The 16,805-nt window shown below is 35.3% G+C and overlaps 1 protein-coding gene across 1 annotated transcript in view; it reads right to left on the minus strand.

Moving 5' to 3' along the window:
- Nucleotides 1-3,036: 3,036 nt before the first annotated feature.
- The window catches only part of Eif3e (eukaryotic translation initiation factor 3 subunit E), a 31,931-nt gene continuing 18,162 nt past the window's right edge, over nt 3,037-16,805 (minus strand). Inside the window, exons 8-13 of the mRNA XM_031358325.1 lie at nt 15,983-16,109; nt 15,224-15,325; nt 13,678-13,787; nt 4,798-4,900; nt 4,078-4,212; nt 3,037-3,216 (exon numbers count right to left, since the gene is read on the minus strand). Coding sequence (XP_031214185.1) covers nt 3,178-3,216; nt 4,078-4,212; nt 4,798-4,900; nt 13,678-13,787; nt 15,224-15,325; nt 15,983-16,109 — 616 coding nt within the window. The 3' untranslated portion in view covers nt 3,037-3,177. The remainder of the gene's footprint in view (nt 3,217-4,077; nt 4,213-4,797; nt 4,901-13,677; nt 13,788-15,223; nt 15,326-15,982; nt 16,110-16,805) is intronic.

Genomic DNA, 16,805 nt, shown 5'->3' on the forward strand with positions numbered 1-16,805 from the left:
CCAGTTGGTAATCATAGCTAATTCCAATCACTTTAACTAAAAATATTCATATTCAGACATTACAGTGAACCCAAAAATGTCAATTAAAGAAATCTTAGAGGGTGGCAAAACAATGTCATTTGGGTGTTGTATGTCAAAATAAGATGGGAGGTTCATTCAATAAAACATTCCATATATTTGGACAGTGCAGAGAATTTTAAGATTTAACTTAATACATGCATGTCGAATTTTCTAGGACAACCATGCTAAGAACAGAAACAGCACTAGGCTGCTCAAATTGTGCAAGGAAAACAATGGAACTACAGAGAAAAAAAGAAAAATGCAAAAAGGAAAAGGAAAACGGCCAAAGGAGATGTTATCAAAGGATAATCACTTCTGTAGCAATAACCACAGTACACACCACTCCCACTGGTCAAAACACAATATTCAAACTTTGTTCAAAAAACTCCACATAACCAAGAAGTTAGAAGCTTGTTTATCAACACTTGTGTGACAAAACTTTTCCTGTGGAGATGCAACACACACTCACCCCACACAGGGACCCCAAGACAAACCAAAGTTTGGATACAAGCAAAGTTCATTGGGTGAACCCATGAGTGTTTATGGTTACTTACACGAATGTGAGTGGCTACTTACGGGAGCAGAACCAACTCAGACATCTGTATCACCAAAGCCCACCCTGGCGTGTTTGCTAGCACACAAGCTGGGAGCCTGAAACATACTGCACAGCCTGCAGGCAACTCAACAGCTTGGAAGGTCCTTTCAGGTGGCTTGGTTGTCCTAAACCTGCACCTGGTCTGGTCTTAGAGACTTCTCTGCAGCACAGTTCAGTTCTGCTTCCTTCCATTTGAAGGAGACTCTCAGTAAATTGCTTATGCTGGCAGAGAGGGGCCCAGTGATTCTGCTCAGTTTCAGGGACTCTGCTGAAGCCTTTTTGAATTGTTTCTCTTCCTGATTAGAGCTTCCTACAGGATGGAATCTCTGAGGAAACAATACCAAAGGCAGTGAGAAGCTACGAACTAAAGCTTAGTGAAACAAGCTACAGAATAGCAAGTATAATTTCAACTTAACACTGGAAGCAAGGAAACCCAAACTTTATATTATTGAAATGCTCAAGATACAACCACAGATATAAACAAATCACTTATTTACATAAGTGTCATGGCAGTGCTTACTTTTCAGGGGTGAAAAAAAAATGTTAACTCTTTAGGTACTGAGACTTTTATATCTTAAGCAAAACAGCTGAAAGTTGTTTTAGATAGATGTTGAATTCTCTTAACACTTGACCTGTGGCTGGGCGGTGGTGGCACACGCCTTTAATCCCAGCACTTGGGAGGCAGGTGGATTTCTGAGTTCGAGGCCAGCCTGGTCTACAGAGTGAGTTCCAGAACAGCTAGGGCAATACAGAAAAAACCTGTCTCGAAAAAAAAAAACAAAAAACAAAAAACAAAAAAAACCAAAAACCAAACACACATGACCTGTGTGTCTATACACATATCGATATACATTACACATAGATTTGTATAGTTCATACTTTAAATATCACAGACTCATTTGCTTATAAGTAGAAAACAATGTAAATACACAAGAAAATATCCAGGTTATGATTATGTGGACTCATGTGTCTGCCAAAAAGCTGCAGAATATAATGAAGAGCAGGGTACAGACATGAAAATTAAAATTGGTATCTTACTGGAAGACTTTATCTGTTGTTTAAGATTATATTCACAGCCAAGTAACTTTTATACAGTTATATTCTTGTATGCCAAGAATATGTTTTAATAATGAACAGATGCTATTAATGTGCAAAAATGACCATGAATTATGTTTTCCAAGTGATATTAATAGTGGCATGTTTCAAGAAAAACAGAATGTATACTAGTAGCCAGAAATTGCAGTAGTGGAACTGAATAACAGAATGCTTTTTGGGCTCACTTGAAACATCTGTCCCTGACCAATGTCCTAATAATCCACATAAGTTGACCTTAAGCAATCAGAAATGGAAAGAATGTGGGAGTGGTTCCTGGTCTTCCTAATGCTGTTACCGTTTAAAGCAATTCCTCATGTTATAGTGACCCTCTACTTCGTAACTGTAATTTTGCTACTGTTCTGAACTTTAATGTAATTAAGTATCTGATATGCAACCCATTAAAAGGTCCTTCAACCCCCAAAGGGGTGACACACAGGTTGAGAACCAGATATAGGACACAATCTGACAGAAATGAGACAGTTGTTCTCTGCTCTACACCATAACATACATACACTTGACTGACTGTGCTGTGTCACCAATATACAAATACTCCCGGCATTTCCACATTTCTAGGCTAGCCTAAGGTGTTCAAATGTTAGCTTTCTTTCCCTGAGAGTTTTGAGCCCTGAACAGAGAGATATTTCACAGTAACTATATCCTTTCCCTGAACTTTTGCTCATCCGCTTAGGACACATCTGATAAGCTAATTGCTAGACTGAGTAATTGTGAGAAAATATTTGCTATTAATGTGTCCTCGTGAAGCTATTGATCAAAACTTGACACCTAAGAAGTGTTTGGTATCCTACTTTATAATGAACTGATAACTTTTGATAAAGGATCACTTTGTGGAGCTTTCTCCATAAACATATTTTGTGCTACAAATATTCCTTTATTTTCATAGGACGACATTCAGCACTTTCACACTGGATAAGAAAACACTCAACGTTTGGCTTACCCTGATGTCAGCACATCTGCCCTCCTATTTAGGAATACCAATATCAAGGTAAGAGCCAGAAACCTCAATTCTGGCACTTGGCTATATTTTTTAAAATAAAATTGTATTACAAGGTAGTCATACGCACTCATTTAATCAAACATAAGCTTTTGTTCTGTATGGCAGTTGAACAGTTTTAACAGAACAAAAGGACTCCAGGGCCTAAAATGTTATTATATGGTATTTTAGAGAAAGTTTGTACACCCTGCTCTTGCTAGTTCTCTGTGTTTTTAAAGTTGGATATGTTAATAAAACACACTTGCACACAAGGAAATTCAAGCAAGATAAAAAATGTATCATAGCCAATTTTATTCAAATTCTCCAAAATTTGTAGCAAACATGTTAATTGCTTCTAAAAATGTATGTCATTCTTTATACACAATGGTTACTGTATCTTCCACTTATTCTTTTTTCTTCTTTTCTTTATAATCCTTTAATAGAAGCCAGAATCTTGGGTTGCCCAGTTGGGAGCCTAAAACACATGCAGAGAGAAATCAAGATGAAATGAAGTCTGAAAACACTAACAGAAAAGGAAGTGATACAAGCATCTTATCACTGATAGCTTTGGGAGAGTGATAAAGCATAACAATAATCAATAAACATGGGACAGGTAATCAACAAATTTATTCTGAATATATAGGAAAAAAGCAAACAAGAAAAAAATATGAAATACTTTCAAGGCTCACCTCTACTAGACTTGATTGGAAAATATAATTGTAATTTAACCTGTTTTTTAAACCTTAATTCAATGGAGCCCTTCAATACTCCAGTTATTAACTACTTTCTACCCTCAGTTATATGCAGTCAGTGTCTAAAGAGAATTAAAGAAGACTTGGAATATTGAAGTTACAAGGTCACTCAAGTTCTTTGAACATCAAAAATGAGGGCCCTCTACTAAAAGAGAAGAGCATTATTTTTGGACAGTTATGGACATCAGATAAAAGAAAAATTAAAATTGATGTATAATCAGCAGGAAAAGCAGTACTTTTTATAGAACGAATTCTTTAGATTTAGAAAGAGAACATATTTTAAGCACATATAAGTTATAATCTATCAGAATCAAAATGATGTGTTGAGTCCCGAGAAAGTACACAAGAATAAAATAATTAAACCCAATTATAATTAGAAATGTAATTTTTTTGTTTCCTTGACTACTGAATATATCTAAATCAAACGTAGTTTCAATTTAGTAATTTTTTTATACTATGTTTGTAAACTTAAACAGAAATATAAAATTAATGCAAACCAATACTGATTATGTTCCCAAAGTTCATGTAATAGTAGTTACATTACTGCTAAATCCTAGACAGATCAGAAAATGTTTGGTTCTTACCTCTGATCTACTGTTCTGATTAAGTTTCTTTTCGATATTCATGGCCAACATTTGGCTTCTAAAAGAAAGACTTTTAGTCTTTTCAATCACTTGCTGGTAGGGTGAGACTGCATTGTTGCCCATTACCACATGACCCTGAAATGAAAGAGGTATTACTCTAATAAAGTCAGTGACTGGAGTGTCTCAGTAAATCATGAGCACAACACAATACCACATAACTGTTGTACACCTATATGCTGTTTGAGATGATAATATTAATCCACCAATATTCAAATAAATGTCATCCAAATATTTTTTGGTGGGGAATACAGTATCTGGAATGGGGCCTGACCCAGAACAAGCAACTTGTTAGCTACAGTCACATCCTGGTTTTACTTTCCCAGTTTGAGACAGTATTTTGTTAGTTTGTCTAGGAGAGCGTTGAACATGCAATCCTACTGTCTCAAAGCCCAAAGTAGGGGATGTGACTGGCCTGTACCACCAGGCTCAGCCTAACAAAGATTCATAGACAAATACTGTGCATGCCTATAAACACAGCACAAAAGACATCAGCCACAATACTCTAGTACAGGGAGTTCCAAGGTAGTCAGAACCTCACAGTGAGACCCTGTATCATAAAACAAGGTTTATAGAATAAAATTTCTAATTAAAATTTCTCCTGAATTATAAAAATAGTCAGCAACTATTATACAGTATGTACCAGATCAATACAATACTTACTAGTTTAGAATCAATCTTTGCATCCAACCTTGCATTTCTAATCAAATTCACAATCCATCTTTCAGCTTCTTCTGGAGTCATATTCAGTTTATCTGCTAACATACTAATGAGAGACATAGAAGCTTAGCTTTTTGTACATAGTATGGCTCATACTTTGTACAGACTTCAAATACTTCTGGATCATGTATTCTTATATATATGACCCTTAAAAATATATACCATTCCTGTTTATGCCTGTCTTATATTACCTTCATAATATCAGCTAGACTGTAAAGATCCTTGACAAAAAAATTACTGTATTCTGCATTTATAAAACTTGTGGTTTTGAAAACATGATCTTGAATGCTACAAGGTAGCTATCAAAGGATGAAGAGTTTTATGACACTGACAAAGTGCTTAAGGCTGCTATTTGTGATTGGGATGGAGCTCTTGGGGACTGCTTGCAGTTATGCTTGTAACCAACAATGCTAGTGAAAGGGATGGAGAGACAATACCAGCTGACACCATGGAGACATGCTAAAATGCCCTTGACAATGGATCTGCATCCTTTATTTTCCCAACTCACAATCACATTGTAAAGGGCTTGGACTTAAGCAGCTACTTGTCAAACAGCCAACTGACAAAGAGTACACAGACACATGATAATAAGAACATACTATACTTGAATGCATTAGTATGTATACACTATTATTAAATGCCCTTTATCTTCACCTGAATTATTATACAGTTTATTCTTTAATATCATTGATTTGATTTAGAGAATTTAAATATTTTCAACAAGACTGGAAGTCAGCTATGCTCACCACCAACAAACATAGCACACACTCCTCAACAAAACAGTTCCTTGGAATAAGACAAGACAAAAATTCTGGATCTAACAGTATGTCCACCTTTAAATGTATTTAAGTCATACAAGCAGTTATGTAGTGATAAGGCTTTCATCCAAATGTAACCAATTCAATTAACCAAAAATACCTCTTAGGAAACAACATACTCTCTACCATACGCGTATTTCATTGTCTAAAGAAAAAATTTGTGTAAAAATTATTAAGTCTATCAATAAAACAGTCTACATCAGGATTGAAAACAGGCCTTGCATAAGTTTGATCAGTACTCTACATTTGTGCTTGTGGTAGTTTGAATATTCTTGGCCCAGGGAGTGGCACTATTAGGAGGTATGGCCTTGTTAGGATGTATCACTGTGGGGTGTACTTTAAGACCCTCATGCTAGATGCCTGGAAACCAGTAGCCTAGCAGCCGTCAGATGAAGATGTAGAACTCTCAGCTTCTCCTCCATCATCCCTGCCTGGATGCTGCCATGCTCCTGCCTTGATGATAATGGACTGAAGCTCTGAACCTGTAAGCCAGCCCCAATTAAATGTTTAATTTAATGTCTTTATAAGGTCATGGTATCTGTTCACAGCACTGAAACCCTAAGGCAGTGCTATATTCCTAACCTGTTTGGTACTTTCTGAAACAATTAAATTGCCATTGCTTGGTCTTTAGTTCAGGGAGGGCCTGAATTTGCAATCTTCCAGCCCTACCCTGAGTCTTTCGGATTAGAGGAGGCCTATGACAGAGACCTCCCCACCCACCAGTTAAAAGGTATTCTTTTCAAAGTGGGGAAAATTCTGCAAATAATCTTTCCTGTAACCCTCTATTTTCTATTAGTACAGTTCCATTTCCTGAAATGTAAATTTCACCACCTTTGTACTAAGTAAACAAATATCTGTTTAACTTAAGTAACAAGAAGCTGTTACTTAAGTGGCAAGTTTTTAAAAAACATCATCTCACTCAGCATAAGTGAAACAATTTGTTTAAAATTGGATTGGTTGGCAGTCAATCTTCTCTATATCATTCTACTTATTTACTTAATATTTTTGGAAGCAGAATTTTGCTGTTTAGCTTTGGGTAGCCTCAACCTTGGAGTGAGCCTACTGCCTCTGTCTACCACTATCCCAAGTGCTGAGATTACAAGCTTGTGTCACTGTATCTGGCCATATTCTGCTGTTTAAAAGCAGAAAAGCCAAATTTCAGACAATTATGTAGTTGGCATTATTAAAATTTTAAATTATAATGCAAACTGTTTATAAGCTATGTAAATAACAGTTTCAAACCAAGGTCTTCTGTGTACCTCTATCTAAATGGAAACACTTCAGTTGCTTTTTTAAAGCACAGCTTCTCACCAAAAGTCCCTTACCAATTTCTTCTCATCATGAAAGTCACCTTTCATCAGTTGCCATACTCTCATTTATCTCTAGGGTCTTTGCACAGGCTGGCCTTCCATATGCCCTCTTCCTCACATATTGACCTAGGTAGGAGACTACCTGGTTCTCAAACAGAAAAGGACCCTGATCAATCTTCCAACGATGATGTGTTTTTATAGCTAACCTACTCTCTTAGTCACTTTGCTTTGCTGACTACATGTCTCCAAGGCAGACTGTATGCAGTAAAGCAAATAATATGCACCTTTTTCAGATGGCTTATTTTCTATGTATTCAGAGTGTCATGTATATTACAAAGAAGGCAACCAATACTTAATTGTCTGATTCCTTCCTATTCAAGCCAGAAACTAATTCAGGCTGGAGCCTGAATTACTAGTTTCCAGTTACTACCCAAATAATCTCTATCTTGAACCCTTAATCTATTTTACAGTTGTTTCACCCTAAAACTCTATGATCAGCTTATTTCCTAGCTCTTTTTCACATCTTTAAAAATATCTATCTCATAATACAAAAAGCAAAAAATATTCAAACTTAATTATCCAGTAATGGCATCCTCCATTTTAGCTACAATAGAAGTTTGTAGCTTCCCATTATCCTCCCTCATAAATACCATAAAACAGCCATGGCAAACCAATTCTCTTTCTTCCCTCTTTCAATGAAACATGAACTGGCTTTGATGCTTATGGCAAAGATCAACTCTCAAGAGTGCATGGATTTAGGGAGTAGGTATCACGTAATCCCCAAATACATCAACTACCACCACCATCTCTTGTTCCCCTTCCCTCTCCCCCTTCTTCCTCCATCATTATCATTACTAGAAAATCTGAGAAATTCAACGGGGTTAACAATGCTGGCCTAGAGCTGACGTAAGGAAACACCTAATTTCAGATTTTAAAGGAAAATTACACTCTTTGCAGTTAACTCTAACTAGAATCAATATCCTGCTTCTCTTTCAGTGCGCATTCTAACATGGCTACAGTGATTTAGCACTATGCACAGCAGAGCTGCATAAGCACCTGAGCTATAGTAATCCCACAGCTTCCACTGTTGTTCCTTAATCCTTTACTTAATAAAATGGAGTAAAAGTAAATTTGAAATAAGTTCTAATGCATTAGCACATTATCTGATGGCACCTTGGGTTATCCAAGCTACCAATCACTTTAAGAACAAAACTAAAAAAACGTAAAAACTGGCTGACAAAATGGCTCAGCATGTAAAGGTCCTTGCTGCCAAGGCTAACCACCAGAGTTTAATTCCTGAACCCACAGTGGAAGGGAAGTTCTGATTCAGAAGGTTCCTTTCATCTTATACGCACACAGGGAGAAACACATGTGCTCTCTCTCATGCACTCTTCAAAATAGTAAATGTAAAAATATTTTTAAAAGAATATCTATACTAGTAAATCCATACAAAATACTAAAAATTTAAAAAACAAAATCAAACAAACCAAATAAATGTACTAATCAAAGCTTGAAAGATAAAGGTGACTTAGCCCACCCTAGGAAATTCTATAAAATGAATCAAAGCAAAGAACGTCTGAGAAAAAAGATTCAAGCTTGTTCTACTCTAAACAGAAACAAATTTTAGATTCAGATAGTATTAAAAATCTTAACTCCATCTGGAAGCATTTCAAAAGGACCTTAATATTTTCACTGAAATTGCTTCATATCTTTTAAGTTGACTACTTTACCTGTTATACAGAAACAAAAATTAACAAGTATAAGAATTCTCAACATCAAGCAAAGGCAAACGCTCAATCCAGTTGCTTTAAATAAGATTGTTCACGCTTCCAGCACAAACCAGATTTTTGTTTGTTTGTTTCTTTGAATTGATCAATACTGGTGGCTCCACTTATAACCTTAGATATAAAGCTTGATCTAGGGACTTAAGTAGTGTTTTATTGATTCCACATTGATTATCTCTCAAGTCATCAATACCAGGTCTTGAGGATCTCTCTCTCTCTCTCTCTCTCTCTCTCTCTCTCTCTCTCTCTCTCTCTCTCTCTCTCTCTCTCTCTCTCTTCTAAGGCCCCCAGTCATTATTCTATCCATCTTACTGCAGATTTGGAGTCCAGGATTTCACATGTGATATTAATAACTATCTCATAACTTGGTTTTCCAAATTTTAGTGGACAAGTGCGATTTATTTCCAATGTTACTGACTAAGGGTTACAACATGGGAACCTGTGGTCTGGTTTTGACTGACGACTACATGGAAAGAGAAGGCCTGTGTATCTGTAAGAGTATGCTATGAGAACTAACTATAGGAATCTGCTAAGTAGAAGCTGTTGTTAACTGTGAGAGCAGGCAGACATAGCAAACACTAAAACTCAGAAACACTAAATGCTGAATGTAACAACTGAAATATATAACCTTATAGTAAAACTTACAGAAATGAGATGATAATGGTCTCTGAAACTACTATTAACTATATTTCTTTATTTCCAATAAATATGATTTTAAATATAAATTCTTATGTGCAATAACTTTAAGGAATATGTTAAGGTCTAAGAACTAATTTTATTTAATAAATGAAACAGACTGACTTGTTATGCTAAAAATGCAAGAATAGTTTGAAATGGCCAAATTTACCCCCCAGAGAAATCATATTCGTGTATAATGCAACATGTTTATCATATGCACTGAAAATATTGCTTCCATTCTGTTTTATTTCCTGTTGAAAACTAGTCCAAGAATTATTTTACAATAGCTTTTAAATGTCAAGACACATATATCTAATAAACCTGTAAGCTATATTAAATTAAATACCACCATATTATATTTTCTGACAGATGTTGCATAATTTATGTTAAATAGTATATTAAGAGTGAATGTTCTGAATCACAAGTATAAAGTTGTTTAATAAGCAATGAGCCTTATAAAGGTATTGTATTCAGCAACTGAACTATGTCCTTTTGAAGGAAAAGAGGCCAGAGATGCATGTATCTTCCCAACCCACAAAAGAAAAAAGGAAATTAGAAAGAATATGAATATACACTAATTTGTGTCAAAACAGGCCAGCAGTGACCAGGGAACAGAACAAGATAATGTGGCACACTAAACATTTACAGAAAGTCTAGTGTCAGGTACAAAGAATTTAGGATTGACCAAAACTTTCATCTGAATTATTTCTGTGGGCTTTCCAATATACAATATATATTCATGTAATTTTTCCTATTACTCCATATTGTTCTTCAAAGTATCTACTGAGGTAGTTTAAAAGAGAATGGGAACCACAGCATATACTTGAATATTAGGCTCCTAGTCTGTTGACTCTTCAGGAATGATTAGGAGGCGTGGCATTGTTGGAGAAACTGTGTCACTAGGGTAGGTTTTGAGGTTACAAAGGGCACAGCACTGGACTCAGTCTAGTCCTCCTGCCTTATGCCTATGGGTAAGATGGAAGCTCTTAGCTACTGCTTAAGCACTATGCCTGTCTGCCTATTGCCACGCTCCCCATCAGGATGGCCATGTACTAGTTCTCTCAAACTGTATGCCAGCAAGCCCCCAATTAAATGGTTTCTTTGATAAATTGTCTCGACCACAGTGTCTCTTCACAGCAAAAGAAAAGTAAAACTAAAACATCAGTGATAACTTTTAAGTGTGAATGTATTTGTGTGCTTAGTATCTGCTTCTTCTACACTTTAGTGCCTGTGAGGATAGTAACTGCTTGATCCTCTGTGTCTGGCTAACACTGGCAATACTTCTTTGAAAAGTTGTATTGTTGGTTCTGTTTTGATTCAGAAAGTTTGGGTGAAGCCAGAAAAAAAATCGGTTCTATTTAAGTTGCTATATAACTTCTCATGGTGACTTCAATACATAGCAGGGCTTGAAAACTAGATCACAGAGTAAGTGCTTTTCTCTCTGTGTAATGTATAAAGATAAAGGTTAGTTCTGTTGTTCATTTAAATGGATTATAGATCACTGAAGTCTGAATGAGAGATCTGCTGCATTTGTAAAATCTTACTATAAATATCTCATATTACTTTCAATTGCTATTATTCTAATCCAGTAAAATAGCTTTCCACCAACACATGAAAAAGCTTTCTACTTTTAATATACTAAAGACAGAAGTCTGTCACTGGTCTATAACTTCATTACTCTAAAGAGATATAACTTACACAGATAAAAAAAAATTAAGTGATAGGGTGTGACTTTTTTTCAATTCTAGGTGTGCTTTGGAATATCTAACCCTCAAGGTATGACATAGCAGCCCTGTTACACACAACTGTGTGTGTCCAGATCACAACTGTGTGCGTCAAAGAAAACTCAAGATGTGATACAGTTACCACCCAACAGAGATTTTGATTCAGTCAGCAGTTGGCAAAGATTTCATGTTTACTCTTCAGCTCAATTTATACAAAGATTATGTCTAAAAATGGAAACTGTTCCCAACAAAACAATTCCTAGTAAGGATCACACTACAATGTATGAGAGGATTATCAGTCTAAGTCTGGTAATCTGTGATGACATCAAACCTTTAACTTTTCCTGCTAAGTAACAAAAGAGTGCACGGAGTCAGTATTCTACAAGTCTCTAGTGTCAGAAAAAAAAGTATACAAACAGCCTGAAAAAGGCCTGATTTAATATACTTGCACGCATACAAAACTTTACATAAGTAAGACTGCATGTGACAGTCGTCAAATTGCTTACATACATACAGGCCAGCACACACATGCATTACAGCACTCAACATTTGAAAGCTGTAGTTCTAGAACTTGAAATGCATGTCATGTTACAAGTGCCCCAGGTTAAACAAAGCGTGTCCATCACACCCACAGAAAGTTCTACGTTTTCCTAGACTTATTCTACTGAGAAGACTTAAAATAAAATTTTTCTATAGATGTGCAGTATTGGATTAGAAGTTTCTTCTAAGAGTCCTTGAAGCTCAAAACTTAACAGCACCCACAACCTGAATGTGCCTGACCTCATTTACTATTTTGAAAAGGAAAATTATCTATGTATTTTTTAAAAGAAAAAAATGTATTTTTAATTTTCTAAGGCTGCCAAAGAAAAGTCTGATCAATCTCAAGTAAGTACAATTCAAGAACTAGGAGAATCCAGGGTTTTGGAACCCCTCTAGAAATTTAGTTTAAGATCTTTAGAGACAGTCTAGCAAAAAACAGAAGAGATCCAAGAAAAAGTAAACATACATAGAGTAAAGTGGAGAGCTTTGTCCACAGGTCAGTGGGTCAGTGGTTAGGTGCTTGCCTAGCATTAATTATGAGAAGGCCCTGGTCTGGATCCCAGACAGCACCAAAAAAGCAAGCCAGGCAAACACAGATCAAACCATCAACATTCACAGAGGTGTTCCGAGTCTATTACCTTTACCAACTATACATTTTACAAGAGTAGACATGATAAATATTTAGTCTGTTTTACTGACAAACACAGTAAACTCAAACTTAAGAAACACAGTAATGAACTCAAGTACCTGTTCATAAAGGTAAAGAGCTAGAATTAGCACAAACTCCTAACCAATGGTACCACAGAAGTAAAATGAAAAGAAGCCTTGTGACTTAACATGTTCAGAATATATTTATTTACTTACAAAGATTAAATTTGTTTTCAAACACAAGGGCAACAAAAAAAGTTCTGGTCAACCCCAAACACACAAGTGACCATAGTCTATGAGGAAATGGAGAAAACCACAAAAAGAAAACCAAATACTCAACATTCCTTTCTCACAGAAAAGACTTAAACATAAATCTTAAAAACAAAGAACCAGGTACCAACATTCAACAATGATGTGCTGGTCTTTTTTAATCACACAATCACTTGCATATGAAGAATACAAAGAGAATCAATTTTAAAAAGAATGCCAGCAAACTACAACAAAGTCCTAATTCCCATAAGAAAAGCCCAGTGAAAACACACTACACTTCTAACTCTGGACAACCACTTCCAAGGACAATTCACTAAAATTAGGCAAGTATGGATGGATCTCCTACCAAAACCAAATGTCATTAAGAAACAGAATTTGGTCTACATACAATTCCTCTGAGGCAAAGATAAAAAGTACCAAGTTTTTATGTTTTATATTTGACTTCATCTGAGGCCAAAAGACACTAATAATTTTTGAAACTTTAATACATGAAATTAGTTTCTAATAGCTCATGTACATTTCACAATTTTCCTAATTATTTTCTCACACAACAGAGAAACTTTCAACTAAAACTCACCACAAGCTTTCCATGTTTCAACATTTTAGGATGTCACAGAAGCTTACTATATGAGAATTTAAATATGTAATTTAATAAACAAACTTAATTAACAGAAATTATTACCAAATGTAGTGGTCTTTCAACAACATTTCCAATTTGCTAAGGGCAAAGTCATTTGACCCACTGTTGAAAAACATCTTACCTATCCGTTCACAATAGAACAACACTGCTTACTCTAAAAAGAGGTAACTGAAAATAAGCTGAAAAGGCTTCAACTTGTCACTTCCAGAGAACTATATTCTGCTACTCAAATAAAGACTAAACATTTCTCAAAATTCCAACATGTTAGAATTTTCATAAGTTATTAGCAAATTATTTTTTCTTTAAAAAAAAATAGAATTAACTGAAATCTCATTACATGTAACATTATAATAAATGGGAACATGCAGAGATTAAAAGTAGAAAATATGCATGCAATCTGTGTGCTCTTACTTAATGCTGATACACTGGTGGATACGACAAAAAGTTTCAAATATGAAGAGACGGGCATTCTCAATGAAGTCCTCAAGACACGCCACAAGGAAGAAGTCATTCACAAGCACCTAGATACATAATAGATATTAAAAAATTAATCAGCTGACAACTGTTTTTAAAAACTCGACTCATTTTGTTTACTTCATTGTTTTATTCACTATCTAAAAAAAAAGTACTACAACATAGTACTTTTTAGAATGTTGCTTATGTCCAAATCCTTAATTTAAACAAAGAATGACAGAAAAACAAAACTCTCCAAGAAGAACCAATGTCTTCCCATTTTATTGATGATTTGAGGTAACAGAGCAACTTCCTTGATACATTTTTTTTTTACAATATGATTTAGCTACTTAAAAATAAAGAATGAACTAAAGGAATGAACATTCTACAACAAGACAGAGTTAAGAAACATTGCAATGAATAGCTCCTATTTCAAAGACAGTAATAATTAAAAGATTATTTCAACAGGAATGTATAAGTAGTGTGTAATGTTCACATGGTTACAGTGACACAAACTACCAAGCAAGATTTTAGTTTTCTATTTTGACTAATATTCAAAAACTTAACACAATGTATAGTTACATTTTTTCCCTTAGAGAAACAAGATCTTAGTTAAACTGAGAATTCTGTTCCCAATTTTAAAAAACAAAACTATCTGAGGATGGGGCTGCACAGGTACAATCCCAGCACTCAGGAAACTAAGGCACAAGGATCATGAGCCTCAGGTCACCTTAAGATAAACACCAAACTATGTACTCACTCTCACCTAACCCCAAATATGTTGGGAATATGAGCAAATAAAGAAACAAATAGATGGCCAGGCTGGAGATGGCTCAGAGGATAAAGCACATAGCATGCAGGCCTAACACCAGAATTAAATCTCTGGAAGTATCAGGAAAACAACAAAAAAGACTCTACAAAGTTGACCTCTGACTTCCACATGTGTGTCCACAGGCACCAGAGAAAGGAAACTTCTTTAAAAAACAAACTAAACCAAAACACTAGCATCAGAGCATGACGGGGCAAGCCTTTCACACCAGCACTTGGGAGGCAGAGCAGGTGGATGTATCTCCATAAATCCACTGACTGTTTGCTTTACATATTGGGTCCAGTCTTGCTCTGAAAGAACTTTAGTTTCAACTAAACAATATGAAAAATTAGGTGTAAAATTCATAACTGTAATAAACTACCTAGTTTATAGGAAATTTTAAATTTAATCTTTTGAAAAATTCTATAAGTAACTCTATCTATAAATAAGGGTATCGTGGTTGTGATATGCATGTACATATGAACCAGATTAGAGAAACAGAATTAAGGAGATTCAGATGAATTCAGACAGTTGATATTTTAATCTCCCTAACTTAAAGGAGACAATGACAATTAGGTGACTTCATTCTGTCAATAATATACCATTTAGTTTAATTTTCCTTATTCAATTACTTCAATACTTTACTACATCTTGAAATTTAAGAATATAAATTGCTTAGTAAAAATTCATACTTACTGATTCACATTCTCTCAGCTTTTTCTGAGCTCCATCAAAATCAAAGTTAACATATAGGCATTCAACAAATTCTGTAATTGGGTCTTTATATGTGTAAGACTCCTACAAAATTAAGCCAAATGTCCAGTTAGATCTTGTAGAGCACTATTTAACATTGTGCCAATTCAGAGCTAACCTAATGTTATCTTCTCAAAGCATCCATTCTAACCCTAACCTCAGATAAACACATTAAATTTGTCACATGCCCAAATTAAAGTCTCTAAATTCTCATCTTAGAATTATTCCACAAAATTTCAATTCTAATACCTACTCTCCTCTACTCAAAAAACAATGATGTACTTTTCCAGCTATGAATATATACCCTACAATAGCAATCAATTCTTTGTATAAATGCATTCTTAAGTTACATAAGATTTCTTTGGCTTTTTTGGTATTTTGGTTTTTCCCCCCAAGAAGCTCCACATAAACCAAACAGCAGGGGCTTCTGCCCACATTAAGAACTGTTAGTACAATATTCTATTTAATAGATCACCATCTGGAACAGGCAACAACTCCATAAACCATCAACAAGCAGCTCCACCAAGCAATAATCACTCATTCTGTATTTATCATAAAGACACCATGATTTTGCAAAAATAAGCTAAGGGCTTGCCTCTCCTCATCTCAGGTAGACCTCCCTCTCACCTTACATATTTTCACCTAAGAGCCCAGAGTCGACAGATTACACCTGCTGTCTTATTGCTTTAAGCTTAGTTTTACCTGTTGAATAACTTTCACTAGATCTTTCAGCACCTGCCGGCGTTTCCGCACATCTTTGTTGGTTATGACAGCAGTGGTCAAATAGCGGAGAATATGTGGACACATTGTCTGAATTGCATTAAGGTACCTAAGGTAAAAATACAACAGTTACTTAATATTCACTAAATTCTAACAATTTTTCATGTATATAGTTCAGTGTAAACTAAAGAAAACATCTAACATTTAGCTTAAGAGTGTAAGCATTTAAGAATTACATTTGAGCCGGGCGGTGGTGGCGCACGCCTTTGATCCCAGCACTTGAGAGGCAGAGGCGGGCAATTTCTGAGTTCGAAGCCAGTCTGGTCTATACAGTGAGTTCCAGGACAGCCAGGGCTACACAGAGAAACCCTGTCTCGAAAAACAAAAAACAAAAAAACAAAACAAAAAGGAATTACATTTGAGTATTGCAAGAGAATAACCACCTGAAAAATCAGCAGAATCCAATAACAAGAAACTCAATAGGAATATCATCACTATCCCCAACTAAGAGTGAGCTGGAAAACTCATTCAGGAGTCTAGGAAGTCAGTCATCATTGCTCCATAGAAGGTCTTTAGATGCACTATTTGTTTATTACAAGACTTGAAAACACTGTGACGTTTACTTTCCCATTAGAACAAAGGAAAGAAAACGTTTATGTACAAAGTGCTTCTCATAGTCAGAAAACTGGGCACTTTTATAATTATATATATATATATATATATAAAATTCTAAACCAATAACTCAGCTCCCATTAATAAGCTGACTCTGCAGAAATTGTTCCCCAATTATATACTTTTTGGAAGA

Source organism: Mastomys coucha, unplaced genomic scaffold (assembly GCF_008632895.1).
Source record: "Mastomys coucha isolate ucsf_1 unplaced genomic scaffold, UCSF_Mcou_1 pScaffold7, whole genome shotgun sequence".
NCBI classification, from domain to species: domain Eukaryota; kingdom Metazoa; phylum Chordata; class Mammalia; order Rodentia; family Muridae; genus Mastomys; species Mastomys coucha.